The 20,180-nt window shown below is 42.6% G+C and overlaps 1 protein-coding gene and 1 long non-coding RNA gene across 4 annotated transcripts; one reads left to right on the top strand and one right to left on the bottom strand.

The window, feature by feature from the left end:
- Positions 1–11,130: 11,130 nt before the first annotated feature.
- LOC133922503 (putative multidrug resistance protein) lies at positions 11,131–19,972 on the bottom strand. Its single transcript, XM_062367864.1, has 6 exons — positions 19,456–19,972; positions 19,320–19,374; positions 18,599–19,235; positions 17,965–18,505; positions 12,877–13,761; positions 11,131–12,796 (listed from the first exon to the last, which is right to left on the bottom strand). The coding sequence occupies exons 1-6, from the start codon at positions 19,705–19,707 to the stop codon at positions 11,426–11,428; spliced, it is 3,741 nt and encodes a 1,246-aa protein (XP_062223848.1). The 5' UTR covers positions 19,708–19,972; the 3' UTR covers positions 11,131–11,425.
- On the top strand, positions 13,665–18,017 carry LOC133922504 (uncharacterized). 3 transcript variants are annotated; one of them, XR_009910485.1, is made up of 5 exons: positions 13,665–13,781; positions 13,964–14,064; positions 16,735–16,822; positions 17,060–17,236; positions 17,338–18,017. It is a non-coding gene; the product is annotated as an uncharacterized LOC133922504 (long non-coding RNA). The 3 variants fall into 3 exon arrangements; XR_009910484.1 differs by having other exon boundaries at positions 16,735–17,236; XR_009910483.1 differs by lacking the exons at positions 16,735–16,822; positions 17,060–17,236; positions 17,338–18,017 and adding an exon at positions 15,040–15,340 and having other exon boundaries at positions 13,964–14,932.
- Positions 19,973–20,180: the final 208 nt, after the last annotated feature.

Here is a 20,180-nt window from a genome sequence, read left to right as displayed (position 1 = left end):
TCATGAAATAGTATTTGTACCACGGGAGTGTATGGTAAGCGACAACTCGCACCTTTTGTGGCGCAACAAATTGCTCCAGTGCAGTGTACAGACAGACGCCTAGTAGCTGGCTCACATTTCAACAGCTGATGCATTAATCTCATCACAACCACAAGCGAAAAGATCCGAGTTAAGCACCGCGGGTCCTTGATGCTGCTGCTGAACATCTCAAGCAAACCACGATGGCCCCATTGAAATGTCGAGTTGTGTGCAGCCCACAAACGTCTATCACCACCATCGTTGTCAGCTGAATAGCGCAAAGAATTGGGTGCAGCTACCGGTGCACATGGGGGAGACGCCGTGAGTTACAAAATACGCTGGTTATCGAGCTATTATCGTGATTATCGAGCTTATTTTGCATCGATTTTATAATTCAAACGGTTTCGAATTTAAATTAAAAAATAAAAAAAATCTAAAAAATAGAGACAATTCTAAGACCTTCTTTAAAAATATAATGTCGTTTGCATCCTATTCCACGGGAAGACAGTTTAAAAAAATTTAAAATTTAAAACTTACAGCTTATTTATTAACTCATGTTAAGAAAAAGCTTAACATTCAAACAGATATTTTTTCTTATGTAGGTTGTATCTTAAGAGGATTTTTAAAATTAGTTTCACTTCATTTAAAATTTTATTAATTTCTTTATAATTTTTACAAAGTTCACAAGTATAAAGTAAATATGTTAAGAAACATCGTTGTAATTAACTTTATCATTTCTATCATTATTTTTATTACATAAAGCATAATATAAGTAAACTAATAAAAGTGGTTTCATTAATTTTGGAGGTGTGATGGGTTAGTTATGAATTAATCTAGTTGCAACACATCTACACAATACTGCATATTACAATAACTATTTCATGAGTTAATATATTTTTAAGAGACATAGGATCATGTAAGAAGACTAAGAAAGTTAGTTTCATAATTTTTGGATTTGCAAAGAGTTAACTATGCATTTAACTAGGTTTAGCAAATACATTTTCTCATAGAAAATATTCAACTTTTTTATGAGTATAAATACTTTTATCATGTAGATCATGTTACAAGAAAACCAAAAAAAAATTGTTTCATTTGATTTGAAGCTCAGATGAATTATTTATTGATTTTACAAGACTGAGCTATTTTTTGATTTTTTTTTATTGAACTTCACTTAAATTCAAGAAAATCGCTGAATAAATCAGGAAAACCGAACGATTACTGAGAAATACGGTCAACATGAAAAACTGATCGATAAATCGGTGAATTAGCTCGGTTAGAGGTGCAATTCGATCGGTTACCGAACGTCGATTCGATCAATTTTTTTCTCCAATATACACATTTGACCGAGTAGAGATTTGGAATTAAATGTCTCACAATTTCGAATCTATTTCTTAGATTCAATTCAGCTGAAATCAAAATTAAATTTAATTCTTTTGAATTCAAACCCCTCTCAAATCCCGAGACTTCAGGTTCAAATCTTTTTCGTAATTCAAATGCCCCTGTTGAATTAATACCAAAATCCATTTCAATCCAACTCATATGTTCTTTACGAATCAACCACAAATCAAATCCAAATTCTAAATTCAAATACTCTTATTTGAATTGATGCCAAATCCAAATTCAAATACTCACATTTGAATTTAATCCCAAATATCTTAAATCCAGACTCATTCAAATCTTTGTTCAATTCATATTTGAATCATTCGAGTTATAAGTCAATTCTTCCAATTCAATCGCTTTGCGAACTCAATTCAATCGATTCGAATATTGGTTCAAATTCGAGTCTCATATTTCAAATCCTCATTCCAAGATAATGCCAATTTCCAATTCAAATTCAAGTTATTTAATTTGAATTACTCCAATCCAATTTCAATTCAAATACAATTTGAATTGTCACCAAATCAATTCAAATACAATAATTATTTGAATCATTATACATCTCTTTACAATTCAAATACATTCAATTTGAATTATCGAACATCCAATTTCTAATCCAAATACATTAAATTTAATTGTTACATTTTCAATTACATACAATTAATTTATCATCCAAATTACTCTCACGTTCCCCTAGAGATCTTTTCCCTCTCTCAAGATCTCTCTCGCTCCCACTGAGCCCACTCCTTCACGTCTCTCTCTAGCTCATTCTATCTCCTGAGCAATCCACGGAAGAAAAGTCCACCGTCACCATTCACTGGAGATCTTTTCCTCTCCCATTCACACCTTCACTGGAGATCTTTTCACCGGAGGCAAAGGCCAGGTTGCCTTCCTCCTCTGCTCCTCTCCCTCACGCCATACAAATATCACACACAGCAGCATCACCAAGCTCCTCCTCTGCCCTCTCCCTCCACCTGCAAGGCACGCTCCACCGACATACAAGCATACATACATGCGTACAACACACAGCAGTTGCTCAGCTTTCCTCAACGCCGCTGCACATTCGCGCTATCTTGGAATGTCTGTCATGTGCTCGTAAATTGTCGGATCATCACTATTGAACAGTCGCCATGCACAACATAGACCAAACATCATCGATAACTCATACTCATCACTAAGCATCATAACACCGGCCTAAGGTCTAGCCAACCAATCAACTACCTCTCCTCCTTTGTCTGTTGCAATATTCATTAACGTCTTTGCAACATCCTATTGCGCTCCAGCACTGCACACCTCGTGTCTACGACCTCCTATCACACTCCAATACTTATGCACCTCATATCCACGACCTTCTATCACACTTCAACATTTACGCACCTCGTATCTATAACCTCATATTGCATTCTAACATTTGCACACCTTGTATACATCCGCACGACACACCTTATCATCGGTATACTAATCTATTCAACATCTGGTCGAGACTCGAGACATTGGTCCATTTGCACACCTCCTATATATATCCGCATGACACATCTTATCATCTTTATACTTAATCTATTCAACATCTAGTCGAAACATTGGTCCTATCTGACTATGCACCCTCGCCTGTCGTCGTGGACAGTTCGTGCGCGAAGATCGCCGGTTCACATCGTCGTCAGTCATGCCCACGTACGCCGTAGGAAGCGCATCTCCGCCCACAATCCAACTCTTGTCCACACACGCGGACCACCCGTCAAACACCTGCGTGGGCTGCGCTCGCTGAGCCAACCAAAGCACAACTCGGGCCCACCAGCTCCAACCATGGACGCCCACGCCATCTGGCCTGCTCCAGCACCCGAGCGATCCACTCCTCGAGCTTACGCGGCCCCATCTGAGCCTTGGCTCCACCCGAGCTGCACAACTCACCGCGCGTGGGCCACGCTGCCCCTCGGCCCGCCTCCCGCAGGCCAGGACGCCTAGCCGCGCGCGTGATAGCGTTTGGTTGCCTGGCCGCTAGCGCCAACATGTTAGTTAGACCAAGCCAAAGGGATTTCCTTCACGGGCAGATTCCCGTAGTGAAGGGATTCCCGTTCCCTTCAGCGCTCCCAACGGTTTCCCTTCACGACGGGATTCCCAGGGTCATTCCCTTCAGGACAGGATTCTCTCTCCGTTCCCTTCGCGATTCCCCTCGAAGGGAAGCTGTTGGAGATGAGAGGAAATAAAGGGAATGAGAACGGGAAAGGGAATCGGGAAGGGAACGAAATAAAAGGAATATGGTTGGAGATAATTTAACTCTTGTACGTGAGTGTTTAAAAATTATAATTTAACTCTTAATTTTATTTACATATAAAAATTGTTTAAAAATTATATTTTTTTTTAAAAAACTTGAGCTTCCTAGCAACCTATTTTAATTGATTTGATTTAAAAAAATCTAAGTCAATATTTAATTAAAATTCTAAAAAAAATCTACTTTTATAACTTCTAGCAATTTTTAATACTCAAATAAATTATCAAAAATAAAAAAATAATAATATTTTTATTATATGATGTACTAATTTATAAAAATATTTTTTTAGCCTTTGTGAGAACTATAGATCCATCCGTCTCATTCCCATCCATCCCATTATGAGAACTATAGATCCATCCATCTCATTTCCATCCATGCAAGATGTGCATGGGTTATTCGTGACATGCAACTTCCGATCATGGACCTAGAGTAGAGCAGATTAGTTAGAACATACCAATCTTATGCTCCTCTTGCCACAATGGAACCTATGTCAACGGATCAAGGAGTGACGAAATACTACATCGAATGACATGACCCTATTAAGCAAGTTCAATTATGTAGATCTAACATCCATAAAATCAGTGTTCCAACAAACCAAGTCTTCTTTAAATACAATAAAACAAGTTTAGCAACTGTCGTACAATCTGTTGGTACACCATTGTACCTAATACTACCTGTTGTATAGATGTTAAAATATAACAGATGCAGCAACCTTCTAGAGGATGCTCGTGGCAATCGTCTCAAGTTATTTTTGTTGGGTGATAATCCCCCAACAGTCCAAAAGTTCGTTTAGATTTTGAACTCAATCACTTTTTCTTCGGCTATCACCAATTTTGTTGAATCACTTTTTTTTCATTAATATCACACATAAAACAAGGTACAAGAGTGACGATTGTAACTTTTTTTTGGATTGATGAAATGCCAAATATATGGAAAAAATGGAATCAAATTTTTTTTATACATAAGGTATAGTTTTAAATTTGGCACAGGTCTCCGACTTCTCAGGTACGGCCCTAAATGAGTCATCGTAGCATTGGCGGAGCAGATGGTACAATGAAATGACACTACATTGAATAGATATCAAAGAAGATATATAATTATCGGCAAGTGTCCACATAATCATGGGAAAGGTGCGGTGGTGCATTCAAAATTTCCGGCATCCTTGGTAACTAGCAGGGTTTATAAAATCGTTTGGGGACATAAAAATTGTGACCGGTGGTAATTGAAAAATTACGATTATTGCGATAACCGTTTGAAATTCGGCAAGAATTTACTCAAAATTCACTCGATCAAATTTAAAATTCGGCGAGAATTCGAACTAAATCGACTAAATGGTAACCGCTCGGTTTGCACCGGTTACCAAGTGGTTTCGCCGATTTATCGAATGCATTTTACGTATTTTTCGTATTATCGGTAACAACTTGATTTTGTCAGTACTCACTCAATTTTAGCGATTTATCGTGTGATTTTCTCCAATTTCAATGAAGTTCAAAAAAAAAGGCTCAACCTTATAAAATTAATAACTAATTTATCTGAGCTTCAAATCAAGTAAATTTTTTTCCCTTGTAACATGATCTACATGATAAAAATATTCAAACTTATAAAAAAAGTTGAATATTTTCTATAAGAAAATGTTTTTGCTAAACCAAGTTAAATGCATATTTTACTCTTTGCTAATCCAAAAATTATGAAACAAATTTTGTTAGTCTTCTTACATGATCCTATATCTTTTAAAAATACATGAACTCATGAGTTAGTTATTATAATATGCAGGATTGTGTAAATGTATTGCGATTAGATTAATTCATAATTAACCTATCACATCTCCAAAATTAGTGAAACTATTTTTATTTGTTTAATTATACTATGTTGTACGTAGTAAAAATAATGGTAGACATGAAAAAGTTAATTACAATACTGTTTATTAACATGTTCACTTTATACTTGTGAACTTTGTAAAAATTATGGAGAAATTAATAAAACTCTAAATGAAGTGAAACCAATTTAAAATATCCTCTTAAGATAAAATATTCACAAGAAAATATGTGTTTTTATGTTAAGCTTTTTCTTAACATGAGTTAATAAATGAGTTGCACGTTTTAGCTTTTTTTTTCAAACTTCCTCCCTATAGAATATGATGCAAACGATATTATTTTTGATTTTTTTTTTCACAAAAGGTCTTATAATTGTCTCTAATTTCTTTAGTATTTTTTATTTTATTTTAATTTTTTTGAATTCAAATTTGAAAATCGTTCATATTCTTAAACCGAAGCGGAGCAATAAGGGTGATAACCGTGATTTTAGAGCAGTAACCTTTGCATTTTGAAACCCTGGCAACTAAGTAGGAGCATAGGTTTAGGCGGCTGCTAGCAAGAATGTCTAATGTATTATAAAGGTAGGGTTTGGTTCGTGAGATGAGATGAATGGATTTATTCTGTTTTTGAGCTATTTGGATTGAGAGCAGTGGGATAGAATGGTTCAAAATCTGGGAATATTTTTCAAATATTTGAGACGGAGTTGTTTTAAAAAATGGTGGAACACAATCCAATATATCGTCATTCCGCAGGGAGTACTATACGACACCAATCACATATATCGTCAATCCATGGAGAGTTTACTACTTCTAGAGTTTGATTCAGTTATTGAAAATTTTAAGAGTTTTCAACCGATAGTGCATCATGAGTTCATTTCCTTTAAACCAATCCGGTATAGGCAATAAGTCCAATATTGATACACTTCTAGCTACCATGTCGAATGCAAATAGCATGAAATGCATGAGGGAATATATCGGCAATAAAATCTGCAAACAATAGTCGCTATCGTTAGAAAAAACTAAACCACAACACAAACAAACAATGAAACAAAACATACCAACTTGCACTGTAAAATATCATACTCCATCCCAGACCAGTACCAAACATTTTTGCCAACAACTAAACATCAAGCTTCCTCTCCACCGGATTAGCACAAGTCATTGAGCTATCCACGCCACTGCCGCTCTCACTTCTGCTCCATCACCGTGGCGGGCACATGAGGATTTGCTCGAGTTCAAAGTCCTCCAAGCTCAAGGTACTAGGGCATGACTCTCCTCCAGATGACTCCGATCCACTGATTAATCTATTCACAATACTCCTTTCACATGCAAATCGGGTGAATCTTTCTCAAGGTTTTTCCGGTTTGTGGCTCCGCTATACTTGCCCTTTTGTTGTCATGTGTGTACATAGAAATTTTACTAATGTAGCTTAAAAATTACAGTGCAATGTAGTCGGACGTGATTCGAGACTTTCCAGCATGCATGACTAATTGATTCTCCCTTTTTTTGTGCAATTCTATATTTGCAGTGCATAGTTAATTCTTTTGTTGAAACCTTAATTTAGTACGATTACATATAAAAGCACTTTTCACATTATCTTGCGACTTGCTACACTCTAACTTCTAACTTGCATACTTATCTCATATTTCATTACCACATGCAGGTGTCATGTATGCGAAATTGCTTCATCGACGTTTAATTTGAAATATTTCAGTTGTTTTCAAGAATACTCAGGTAGCAAGATGATTGTTTGAGTGTTTACCACAAGAGATGCGCACATATCCAAGTGCATGTGCCATACCTTTGGAGATGAAATGCTTTTGTTATAAGAGTGTAGATGTTGTGTTAATGTTTCTATGGCATGCTAGGTGGACAAATAACTGAAAAGATATGATACATAGATTAAAGTTAGTGCAGTACTTATTAAAACCCTGTAGAGATAGGCAAAATTATTATTGGACAAAATGGAGATAAATTGCTTTTGTTACTGCATGACTTATGTGCCTACAATATTTATTATCTTATGTGCATCTAATTTGGCTCTTCAAATCTCATTTACCATGCCCTAACCATAGAAGTAAATTCTATAAAACTATTTACAGAAAGACCTGAAAAAAATTATCTCTCATACTGTTTCTTCCCAATTCAATAGCCTGACGCAGCATAGATGAGAAGAGAGCAGGACACATGTCATGCATAGGAGGGGGTCTTTTTGTGAGACGGAATCTAGTAGAATTTCCTTCCCCCAACCACACAATACCACAGATTACCTGATTCTGCAAAAATAAAAAAAATACTAATACCTGATTTCATTTGCGGTGGTAGTAATTCTCAGATCTGCTATATGGTTCAGCTCTGTGGACAAATGCTACTGGATGAATGAAAATTAACAATGATGTCTTCATGTTGCGACGATGTAAGCAATTGTGCCTGTGGTAATTTCATTCTATTCCTTCTTCAGCTTGTGATTATGAGTTTTACTGATGTGCTGACTGGTTTATCAGATGTTTCATACTTCTATATTTTTCATACTAACTCAGCGGGATCGATCGAGCAGCGCTTATGTGTGCTTTTGTATCTACACATAAAAGTAGACGGTGAGGTCAAAATAACTTGGAACTTCTGTGTGCTTTTATAATGCAGTGGAGAAGTTCAACTTGTAATAAAAATGCGTATGAAATTTTTAATATTTTGCAATTGTTTTTTTTTTCCCGTGGCAACGACCACTGTACTAGTAGGAGTAAACAGCAGAGATGGCACCAGCGGCTTTGTGGATGGTGTACCCAGATCAACAGATCGCGTACGTCTTTGTTGAAGAGAGCACCTCGGTCCACTACCTATGCAAGCTGCGGCATGCGTGATGAACGCTAGTCGTTGCAGATTTTGATTAGTGCGTAAGAGAACTGGTACACGAACTTTTCATTGCATCATTTTGCAGTTTCTGTATCGCAACTTGATCACAAATTTTCTCTTCTTCTTCTCTTTTTTTTTTCTCTTTTTTCTTTTTAGATGAACTTGATCACAAATTTTCTCTTCTTCTCCTTCTCTTCTTTTTCTCTTTTTTCTTTTTGAGACGAACTTGATCACAACTTGTTGATTCTAAAAGAAGTATTGCAAGTTTGCAAGTTTTTTTTACTACTATTGTTGGTAAGGATATGTGTCGAGCATTCATAGATATCCGTGGATCCATGCTAGTAATATTTAATCAACTAATTAGTTGTTTTAATTTAGTTAAAATAACTAGTTAGTTAACTAAAATGGATCTACGATCGCTTCGCGTCCATCCCTGATTGTTGGATTACACGACCCGATCGCTATCCAGCCCAATTCAAAACTAGGCCTCACGGAAGCCCAAAAAGTCCTCTTGAAAGAAAAAAGGAACCCCGCCGAAGGACTAGAGCCCGTGAACGACAGTAGAAGGCGTCACCGCGAAGGCGGAAATCGTGCTCCACGCCTGCCTGCCTGCCGCCGCCGCCGCCGCCGCCGCTAACCGCCACCCACCTCGTCTCCGCTGGCCGGCCGCCTCGAATCCACCTCCGCGCTTGTACTAGACAGCGTTGCGATCCAGTACAAGCTTCCAACCCAGTTCCGTCCCCCAACGCGACTCGTCTAGTCGTCTGCCTCTGCCGCCGCGCCGCCGCGCGCCTGACGGCCCGGACGCCGGCTCCTCCAGCTCCGACCAGGTGATAAGCAGGTACGGCCAACAACTCCACTACGCTTGCATGTAGCACCCGCAGTATCACACTTCGGCTCCGTTCTAGTTGGTGAAACCGCTGTATCAAACGTTCGTCGCAGGGTCAGGGTTCCGACTTACGAGAAACGCCACCGGTCGAAACTTCCTTGAGACTAGAATAGACGCAAGGATTTCTTGCTCTGCAAACTTGCAATTGTGAATTGCTGTTACCAGGCTTGGATTTTATTGTTGGTCATCCCCAAGAAATTTGATCTTACCTGCTCAACGGTAGAGTTGTGGATGAGAATTTGGGAATGCTATATGACTGGTGGTCTGCTTTGGAAATAATTTCTTCAGGCTTCTCAGCAAAGAAGCACTAATAGTGGAGCTTAGAAATTGTATGAGTGAAAGTGAAAGTATATTTGAGACCTGCTTAATTACCGTTCGTATCGTACACGTGTGGATCATTGCATGTTAAGATTCACACCTGCAAACTAAAACTATAAACAGATACTTGGAAATAACTTCTTCTCAACTCTTATTGTTTTGATGTGTTTTTTCTTGTTAGTTTCCATTCTGCTACCTGTGATAATGAGTTATTGGTGTTATAAATTTACTAATCTGTTTGGCCAATAGGTATAGTAATTTCATTAGACAAGTCACAGAGATAAACTTATTTATGCTGCTTAAAAGACAGTTGTGACATCTTCAAGGGACATGGATGTGTTGCAGCTGTACAGTGCAGGGTATAGGATACATGTTAGTCACAATTTTCTTCTAAGAAAATATACAGCTTCTTTTAGTGGCGGATGCAGAGCCAAACCCTAAGGGCTCCTTGTTCTTCCTCTGCTCCTCTCCCTCTTTTTGTTCTTCTTTTTTCTCTTCTCCTCCTCCGCCCCCATGTTCCCTGGATCCGCTGCTGGCTTCCATTACTACCAACAGTCCGTTACGGGATCTATGCTGCCAAAATTTCCAAAATTTTATCCCCATATATGTAAGAACATAAAAATGGGCCATACCAGAGTAATGTCGTCACTCTTTTTGAAAATAAACAATGTCATCACATTTATCTTGAGAGAAATATCGTAAGTTTGATGATTCGAGAAACGGAGATGCTCACGTCTGATATGAGCTATTCGCTCTCGGACGCATCATCTTTTCAAAGTAAGTCACCTTTTCACTTTATAGCATAGGATAGGCGATAATTTTATAAATTATTACATCTCATTAGAGGAATATTAGTGAATTTTATCAGATTTTTTGGAATTTTTGTGAGGATTTAAAAATTGCTACAAGTTGTAAAAGTAGCACCTTTTGAAGAGTTTTAGTTTGAATTATACACAATATTTTTAGGTGAATCTAGTTAAAATTGGTTGCTTATGAATTATAGAGCATATACAAAAGTCGACACATTTTTTTGCGCCTTTTTTTAGCTCATGGTTACTGTTGACAACAGAAAAGTTATTGTGCGCGACGGAAACCGGGTTTCAACCGTGTTTGTGTGGCAAATGGACGAGAAAATTTGGTAGGGTGGTATTTGGGCGAGCGCCATCCGGTAGGATGCCAAAAAAGCTATTGCCCCGTGAGGTGGGGGGAGTGAAACACAACGTGAAGATACATGCACTACATTTTTTAAAGTAACTAGTTACGTGCACATACTTCGCTGGTCGCACGTGGGAAGTAGGCCCGTGCGGGAGCGAGCGCGTCAGTGAGTGGGAGTGCACGCGACAGGCGGGTCCACACGGGAGTGGGCGTCAGAGCGGGCGCGGCAGCGCGCGGGAGTGCCGGCGCAGGACGTGGGCCCACGCGCGGGAGCGGAGCGGAACGCAGGCGCCAGAAATACCAGAAGCGGAACACATACGAACGGAACAAGAACCACTACGTTTACGTGTTTTTTAAGTAGTAAAAAAATAGAGATTCTGCTGCCTATCATATTAAGGTTATAGAAATAGGAATTTACTAATCTGCTTGGACAATGGATACAATAATTATAAATTCATAAACCACAAAAGAAGAAGATGAATACAACCTAATGTACATCTTCTCTCAGACTTCCTGAACTTTGCAACACTACAGCACATATCCAGCAACTATATCAAGAAACTATAAGCTTGCTACACTTCCGTGTACTGATTAAACAATGGGGAGGGAAAATACCCATTGTCGTAGAAATTTCAATGGTCTGCTGAATCTTCTTGCAGGTTGATCTAAAATGGCAAATCATTTGAATGGGGCTGCAGATTTTGAAAGTAGTGCTTCGTTGTCATGCAAAATCTCATTGCTGGTTGCCTCCTTGTTGCAAAGTAACCAATCCAAAGTATGTTCCAGAAGGACCCTTGGCCATGAGAGATGCATGTGTGCCCTTCTCCACGACAATTCCTTTCTCAAGCACACTGATCAGGTCACAGTTCTGGATAGTGCTGAGCCTGTGTGCTACCACTATACTTGTCCTGCCAACCATCACTCGGTCCAGTGCTTCTTGCACAACCTTTTCAGACTGGCTGTCCAGTGCACTTGTAGCTTCATCCAGTAGCAAGATAGCAGGGTTCTTCAGGATTGCACGGGCGATAGCAATGCGCTGTTTCTGCCCTCCTGACAGCTGAACACCCCGCTCACCACACCATGTATCATATCCATCCTTGAGGTTGCTAATGAAGTCATGTGCATTTGAATCCCATGCTGCATTCTCAATTTCTGCCTCACTTGCTGTTTCTGTCCCATACACAATGTTCTCTCTGATTGTACCTGCAAATAGTGTTGGCTCCTGGCTAACTAGCCCAATGTGCCGTCGCAAGGCTCGAAGATTGTATGTTTTGACGTCTCGACCATCTATTTTCACCACCCCCCTGAGTGGATCGTAGAACCTCTCTATTAGCCCGATGATGGTCGACTTGCCAGAACCACTTTGACCAACAATTGCTGTTGACTTGCCTGGATGGATGCTCAAGGAGAATCCTTTGAAGATGATCACATCCGGCCTTGATGGGTATGCAAAGTCAACTCCTTTTATGTCCACCTCTCCTTTGAGCTTCTCTGGCTTGTATCCCTCAGGGTTGTCAGGGTCAATTTCTGTTTCCCGATCAAGGACAGCAAACATTGAAGCGACCGCATCAGCACCCTTAGCAAGGTCTGTTGTCATGCTACCTGCATCTGCAATCACACGTCCTGTGCTTACTAGAATCATGAAGGTTTGGAACAGTGCCTTTGCAGTAATGTGATGCTCAGCCATGAGTCTGCCACCATACCAGAAGTCGAGGGCCCATGTGCACGTCATAAGGCTCATGGAGGTGCCAAGGCCAAGGCCTGCAAACCATGACTGCCGGATGCTTTCCTTGCGTGGCCCGTCTTGTGCTTGGTCAAAGAGGCGTAGGATGCGGTCCTGCGATGAGAAAGCGGTGATGGTCCGGAGATTGGAGACAGCCTCAGCAGCTAGCTTGCTACTTTCAGATTGTGCCTGTATTGATTTCTTGGACATGCTCTTCAGTAAGACTCGACGAGCATAAAAGCAGATAATGATAAGAGGCTGCACTGCTATCATGACAAGGGCCAGACGCCAAGCAATCACCAGACCCATGGTGCAGGCGATGAGAACCGCAGAAACTGTTTGGATTACCAGAGCCATTCGGTCACCCACAAGTGACCTCACCTGCAACACAAAATATAATCTCTGGTCAGGTATGATTCTTTTCTAAATATTCATGAGATTTAATTTGTCTGTGTACTTACGACGTTAGCATCCTTGGCAAGCTGTGAGCAAATGGCACCACTGGAGTTCTCGTCACGGTCGAACCACCCAATCTCGAAAGTGAGGATTTTTGCAAGCATTTGTTCCCTGATCCTCTTGGTGAGGTATTCCCCCATGGCACCAAAGTTGTAATGCTGTCCAATATTGATCAAGAACGAGAGCACTGCGAGAGCTACAAAGATGAGCGCGTAGGTCCTTGTCTTGTCCTTGATTTGTTCATGATCTGTCAAGAAGTAGACTGAGATCATGCTCCCCATGGCATATGCATAAGCAGGCTGGATGCCTCCAAACACAATTGCACTAAAGCTCCCCATCAGCGCCTGCTTCCACTCTGGTGCATTAAGCATAAGCAGCCTTCTGAAGGAGGGCACAAGAAGCTTCTTTTTGGTGTTGTCATCATCTCTTGCATCACCGATTGATCGTGCTGAGCTTGACCTGCTAATTACAGAGAACCTCCTGCTCATGCTGTGGCTGCTGGATTGACCCACAGCAGATGTACTTCCAGTTCCACCAAACTCGTCAGCCTCTCTTGAGTCTCTGGTTTGCTGAAGGCGGACAAGAGATGAGTAGAGGCCATTCTCATTGGCAATGAGCTCATCATGGGAGCCCAGCTCCTTGACCTCGCCATACTGCATGACAGCAATCGTGTCAGCATTTCGGATAGTGGAGAGACGATGTGCAATTACAATTGTAGTCCGGCCAACGGAGGCCAGGTCAAGCGCCTCTTGCACGACACGCTCTGACTCAGTGTCCAATGCGCTGGTGGCTTCATCAAGGAGGAGGATCTTGGGTGACTTAAGGATTGCTCTGGCAATAGCGATCCTTTGCTTCTGTCCTCCAGACATTTGGATACCACGCTCACCAACCTGTTTTTATTTTGAACATGGTTAGTATCAGCAAACTACAACTTATATTTCACGCAAGAAGGAAGAATTCTATTTCCAAGGTCGTTGATTTGGACAGTTTCGACAGATTAAAATGAACTAGATGCATGAGGAGTTAACACTTCTTACTAACTGTATTTTCTGGTGGCGAAACATAATCAAGGCTATATTTTCTTACCAACAGAATAAAATGAACTAGATGCATGAGGACTTATAATCAAGGTTGTCAATAGTTGTAGATGAGTGCAGAGAATGGTCATTTCTGAAGCAAACTGACGTGATAAGGTAAGATATTTGAAGGCCGCTACTCTTCTTGGGTTTTCTTTTGATGTTTATCCCATATCGACAATCAAAAATGGTTGTTTAGTTATCTGGCAAACTACTTTAGCATCACACTTCCAACCATATAGCTATGTCTTTTCAGATTTAAAATCTTGCTTGTCTGTCAAGCATTACGTAGTTAACCGTTGTATTATTTGAGTTGACCATGGTATCTTTTCATGCATGCATTTATTCCCCTCAATCGAACCAAGGGTCAAGCTGAGGACTAAAAGCAGCCATTAACAAAATTAGTTGTCCTATTCCTAAGGATGAAATATGAAATGTTGTTATAATTACCCCAAAAATGTTACAGTAAAAGTCTAGTTGCCCCTTCTCTATTTCAAGATTTACACATACTACTTGTGCATTAGTTATACATATTCTAGAAAAGCACGTGCAGTTAATAATTGTCCGTAGTTTATCAGTGCTGATTTTTGGTAAGTGCCAAAATTGATCTGTCTCGTTATCTGGGACACTTATCGGTGATCTTTTTATGAGTGCATGGACAATGGAAATGAAAGTTAAGCTACGAAATGGCCCTTGTCAAACTCACAATAATACAGATATGAAGTGGTATATCTTCAACGGGGAGCATATTTTGAGTGCCTATCAGGTCATCTTGTTAGCAGGTTTGCCCACATCAAAGTCTAGTGAGCCTAATTTTGAGTGCCCCACAGTAGAAGTTGCTAGTGGTGGGGGTCTGGACATGAATGAACCTTTCAGGTTTACATGCTTGCCACTGAGTCCTTATCATTAGAGGATCTTCCATTATTAGCTGGGGGCAGCATCTTCATAAAGTCCTATGTTGGAACAGCAAGGCGGCCAAAAAAAGGTTCATCTTTTTATCTTTTTGCGATCAGTATCTGTCAGATAGCAGTTTGCAATGGCGGCAATGGACTAGATTAAAGCTGTTTTCCTGAATCATTTTAATTTTTACAGATTAAAGCTTCGTTTCAGAAGCACTTGTGCATTACCCACGCATCATGCTCGGACAGGCACCCTTGTCAATCTCTGCCTAACATATTACGGTCAAAATTATTAGTGCGTGAAAGTTGTAACACCTGGTTGGAATCCTGTTTGCTGGGAAAATTGTAACACCCAAAACTGTGGTTGCCAAGCCTTTTTCTGGTTACTAGATTTGCAAAAAAAGACTCTATGCGCTTGCCCTCATAGAGCATCCCAACCATATTCCTTTTATTCCGTTTCTTTCTTGATTCCTCTCTCCGTTCTAATTTTCTTTATTTTTTCTTATCTTCAACAGTTTCTCTTTAAAGTAATTCATAAAGAGAAATGAGAGAATCTCGTTATAGAAGGAATAACCTTATAAAACCTTTCGTGACAGGAATCGTGAAGTGAAGTCGTTAGAGCGCTGAAGGGAATAAAAATCCTTTCATGAAAAAATTCTCGTCCGCGTAGGGAATCTTTGGAGATGCTCTTATGTCCACCTACCATGAAGCACACACCCTGAGTGGTGGGCCAACGGTTCTGCCTTTCCCATTTAAGCTCACCACTCTTCAATGATTTCTTGGTCCCATAAGCAATTTTGAAAAGTGTGTGCTTTGGTCCGCCATATTTGAAAAGAATCAGAGCGGAAGTGGTATGTATATCAGCCTTAAAAATACTAGTACCGCTGCTGTAAGTACAACATCATAAGTGAAATTGGACATGTAGATTTACTATATACCAAAGGGTTCGACCACTAGTTTAGGGCTGGAAACAAGCTCGTATTTAGGCGAGTCGAGCCAGCCCCGGCTCGACTATTTAACTGAGCTAAAAAACAGGCTCATCTCGGGTTCATAGCGGGCTCGAGCCAACTCGGTTTGGCTCGCGAGCCAAATCGCTATTTGAGCTGGAGGATGCTTGGACTTGCCTGTCGATGAAAGCGGGTCAGGTAGAAGCGGTGGCAGCGGGCAGGCGGAGAGGCGACGATAGTGGGCGGAGAGGAGGCAGCGGCACAATCGGTTGGCACCTCAGCGGGAGATGCAGCGGCACGGCGAGTCAGCGGTGGCAACGGGCGAGCGGAGAGGAGGCAACAGCACAACGACGACAGCGAGAGGGTGGAGAGTCGGTGGCGGCATGGGGGCTGGGATGCTCTGTGGGCTCGGCTGTGGCTTGCTCTGTGGGTTGCTGGTCTATAGCTTGGTCGCCTGGGCTAGGTCGGTGGCTGAGCTAACAAGCAGCTCACGAGCGAGCTCGGGCTCAGCTCGTTAGGCCACCGAGCTAGGGAGGCGGCTCGGGCTTGATTCGTTTAGCCTCCGAGCTGAGTCGAGCTCGAGCTGGTTCGGAAGCCTAGAGATTTATTTCCAACCCTACACTAGTTTCATATCGTGAATTGTAAGCTGATACTAGTACCATTTAGTGGTCAGAAACTGTTGTTCCATGATCTATGCTTATATGCGCTCTTCTTTTTTTACCATGGAATGGGAAGGTGTATAACAGAACAATATTTCAGTTTAAAATATTTGAACATCCTATGATGTTTCTAGTCAATATGTGGATGTATGTTCGTTCGTTTTGGTTTATGTCACTTGTCAAGCTTGCCCATAGCTGCAGGTGCCTGATTGAGTGTATTTGTTTCTCCACCCTACAGAGTGCTGATTATCCACTTCTTCGTAATGAACTTTTCTATTTCAGGAGTGCTAGTACTAGTATTATACTCCTACTAGAAGGGGCTACGCTGGGGATACTTGGAGTGCTCCAAATCTACTTCAACTTACTATATGTGAGCACTCCTATTTCAAGTCCTTTCTATTCATCCAGTAAGGCCAGACATCTGTAGAAGAACTTCAATTTTGATGTGGGTCCTTGAATACCTGTTGATACAACCATGTACTAAGTACTATCCTAACCATTTCCAGCACTGTCAAGCAGTTACATTTGTTCAATTGGTGTTTGTTTGTTGTGATGACAAACATTATTATTTTGTTATACTCTTTAACTTAGAGAATAATTTAAGCAGGCAGAGATTTCTTGGGAACACAGTGCAGACAGCTCTCTGAATCTCAGATTGGAGCAAGGACCCATGTCCTCAGCCAGTGATAGCAAACCAGCACTAGAATAAACAGAAGATGGAGCAAGGACTAGTGTTGCTTCCAGATAAAGGGGGAGGAGTGGAGCACTACACTAGAAACAAAAGGTGTTGCATCCAAAAAAAAACTTTCCTCGTGGCCTGTCTTTCTGTTTTCTTTTCTTTTCTGTTCTTCCTTTCAATAATTTAAAGTGCATTCGAATCAGCAGGAAATTAAAAGAGGCAAAATTCACCAAAAAATAATAAAATAATGGAGGACCAAGTGAGTTGGAATCCCGAAGCTACATGCAGCGGCCACCTAACCATGTCGAATTAGCTAGGGCTCAATCTTTTTTGGGGCATGTTGATTTGGGTTCAGTTCTTGGCCTCTTGCTGCAATGCAGCAGCGTTGCCTTCGTTCGAATTTATAAATTTTCAAAAGTACTAGGAGTAGTTGATTTGTTTGATTTTGTTTTCTAACTTTTGAGTTGTTGCCCTTGGTAGCTTTAGCCAACACTTCGCATTGATTCAGAAAATCAAGAAAAGGGGAGAACATCATGAGCACTCCTTTTGCCAAATTTTGTTAGTCTCCGTACTAGGTAATGGACTTGCACATATGTACTCCATGAAGCCCGGAAAAAGTATGAAAACAAGAGCATCAATTCGATGCATCACATATCATTATTACTACTAATGTGCAAGAATATTTTTTTTAAAAGAAAATGAAACTTGACAGTGACTTAAAAGGGGGCAAAAGCGTACTGAATTGAACGACTACATGCATCGCAATTGCATATGCCAATTGTTTAGTGGTGGTAATAGTAGAGCAAGCCAGCTAGGGAAGGAGAAGATATTACCTGCGTGTCGTAGCCCTGCGGCAGCTGGGAGATGAAGTTGTGGGCGTTGGCAGCCTTGGCCGCGGCGACGACCTCCTCCGCCGTGGCGTCCTCCTTGCCGAATAGGATGTTCTCCCTGATCGACGTCGCGAACAGCGCCGGCTCCTGGCTGACGAGCCCCATCTGCGCTCGCAGCCACTTGAGCCGCAGCCGCCGGATGTCCATGCCGTCCAGGGTCACCTCGCCGGCCGAAGGGTCGTAGAACCGCTCCAGCAGCGCGATCACCGTAGACTTTCCCGACCCGCTGCTGCCGACCAGCGCCACCGTGCGCCCCGCCGGAATGCGCAGGTTGAAGCTGACAAAGATGGGGCTCTCCGGTCGTGAAGGGTAGCAGAACTCCACGTTCTTGAACTCCACCTCGCCGACGACGTTGGCCAGCTCCTCGCCGGCGTTGCTCTCCGAGTCGATCTTGGGCACCCGCTGGATCACCTCCAGGATCCTCTCCCCTGCCGAGCTCGCCTCCGAGAAGTACTTGACGTTCGACAACGCTGACCCTAGCGCTCTGCATGGTTCGTTAATGGCGTCGTCATCTAACAGCATCTTAATACAATTAAGGTGAAGCGCGGTCGAAGTTGCTTCTAGTGTTGTTACTTACAGGCCACCGACGACAATGGCAGCAGAGACGGCGAAAACGGTGCCGCCCAGAGCGCCGTGGTACATGACGAGGCCGCTGCCATACCAGACATTGAATGCCCAGATGGTGAAGGTGATGCCGTTGCTGCCGACGGCGATGCCCTTGGCGAGCCCCTGCTTGAGCCCGAGCCGCGCTGACTCCTCGAGCGCCGCGGAGAATTGCGCCATGGTGCTCCGCTCCGCCACGAACGAGTAGACGGTGCGCACGGAGGAGACGGCCTGCTCGGCGATGGCGCCGGGGCGCGTGTACTGCTCCCTGATCCGGCGCGCGAGGCCGATGAGGATGCGGCCGTACATGAACCCTGGGATGATGAGCAGCAGCACCGACGGCAGCGCCACCAGCGTGAGCCGCCACAGCAGCGCGAACCCGACGGCGTAGCTGCCGAGGAACATGGAGCAGTTCATCACAAAGTTGGGCACCTTCTCGCTCAGCACGTCCTGCACGACGAGGCTGTCGTTGGAGACGCTGGTCACCACCTCCGACGTCGAGCCCACCTTGAGGTCGAAGTACTCCACGTCCTGCCGGAGCACCGCCCGCAGGTACCGCTCCCGCATCCGCGATGCCTGCCGCTCCGCCGTCCGCGCCCAGCAGTACCCCTCTGCGCGTCAAAGACATATTGATCAGCACGGTGCGCCTGCAACCCCTCGGCATTGGCATGCATGCGTGTGCGGTGCGCGCTCACCTAGGAACGCCATGACCCAGTTGCCGACGGCCAAGAAGAGGAGGTTCCGCGTGTTCTGGCATGTATAGTTCCTCGTCAGTAATGGCTTCAACACTAAGTAGAATTGGAGGTGAGAGAGATGGACAGGTCCATATACCTCATTGATCTTGGAGCTGAACTGCTCCATGAAGCTGGGGCCGCTGCCGAGGTCGTTGAAGATGCGGCTGGTGATGAGCAGCATCACCGGCGTGGACAGGCCGTCGCCCATGGCGCCCACCAGGCCCAGCACCATCAGCACCACGTCCGCCGCGTCCGCGTGCATGAACACAGACGCGATCGACGCCAGCATCGGCGCCGTTTTCTTCGCCTTCGCCGTACCCGGCTCCGGCTCCGGCCCATCGTTACCCATGTCCGGCGTGGTAGCTGGCACGCCGCACTCGGCGCGCCGTGGCCTGCTCCCAACGATCTCGCCTTGCTTCTGAGCTGTGACTGCAATTATATTAGAGGAATTAACTTGGCTCACTACTATTCGGCTAGCTGCCTGGCTTGGCCTCCTTTCCAGGCCGTTTTGGTGGTGGTGGCCTCTGACTCTCTGGAGGAGAAGCGAGTGCGGGGTTTTATATAGGATGGAAGCTGGTGCATGCGCGATCAAGCAAGCAATGGCTAGTCATTAGTTAGCAAGATTTAAATAGATGCAAACGAGCAGATAACGAATGTCGTTTGTCCCATCTTAATCTGAATGCTACAATTGATCATATCATCTCACTAGTGGAAGGGTTGATTTGCAAAAAACTCATGCGTCCATAAAATATCGTGAAAATAATCTCTCCACATGTGGGATCAATCGTAGCCTTCAGATGATAATCAGACAGACGGAATTCA

This window comes from Phragmites australis, chromosome 6 (genome assembly GCF_958298935.1).
Source record: "Phragmites australis chromosome 6, lpPhrAust1.1, whole genome shotgun sequence".
In the NCBI taxonomy this organism is placed as follows: Eukaryota; Viridiplantae; Streptophyta; class Magnoliopsida; order Poales; family Poaceae; genus Phragmites; species Phragmites australis.
Note: the sequence above shows the minus strand (reverse complement) of the source record. Positions and strands in the feature narration are given on the sequence as shown.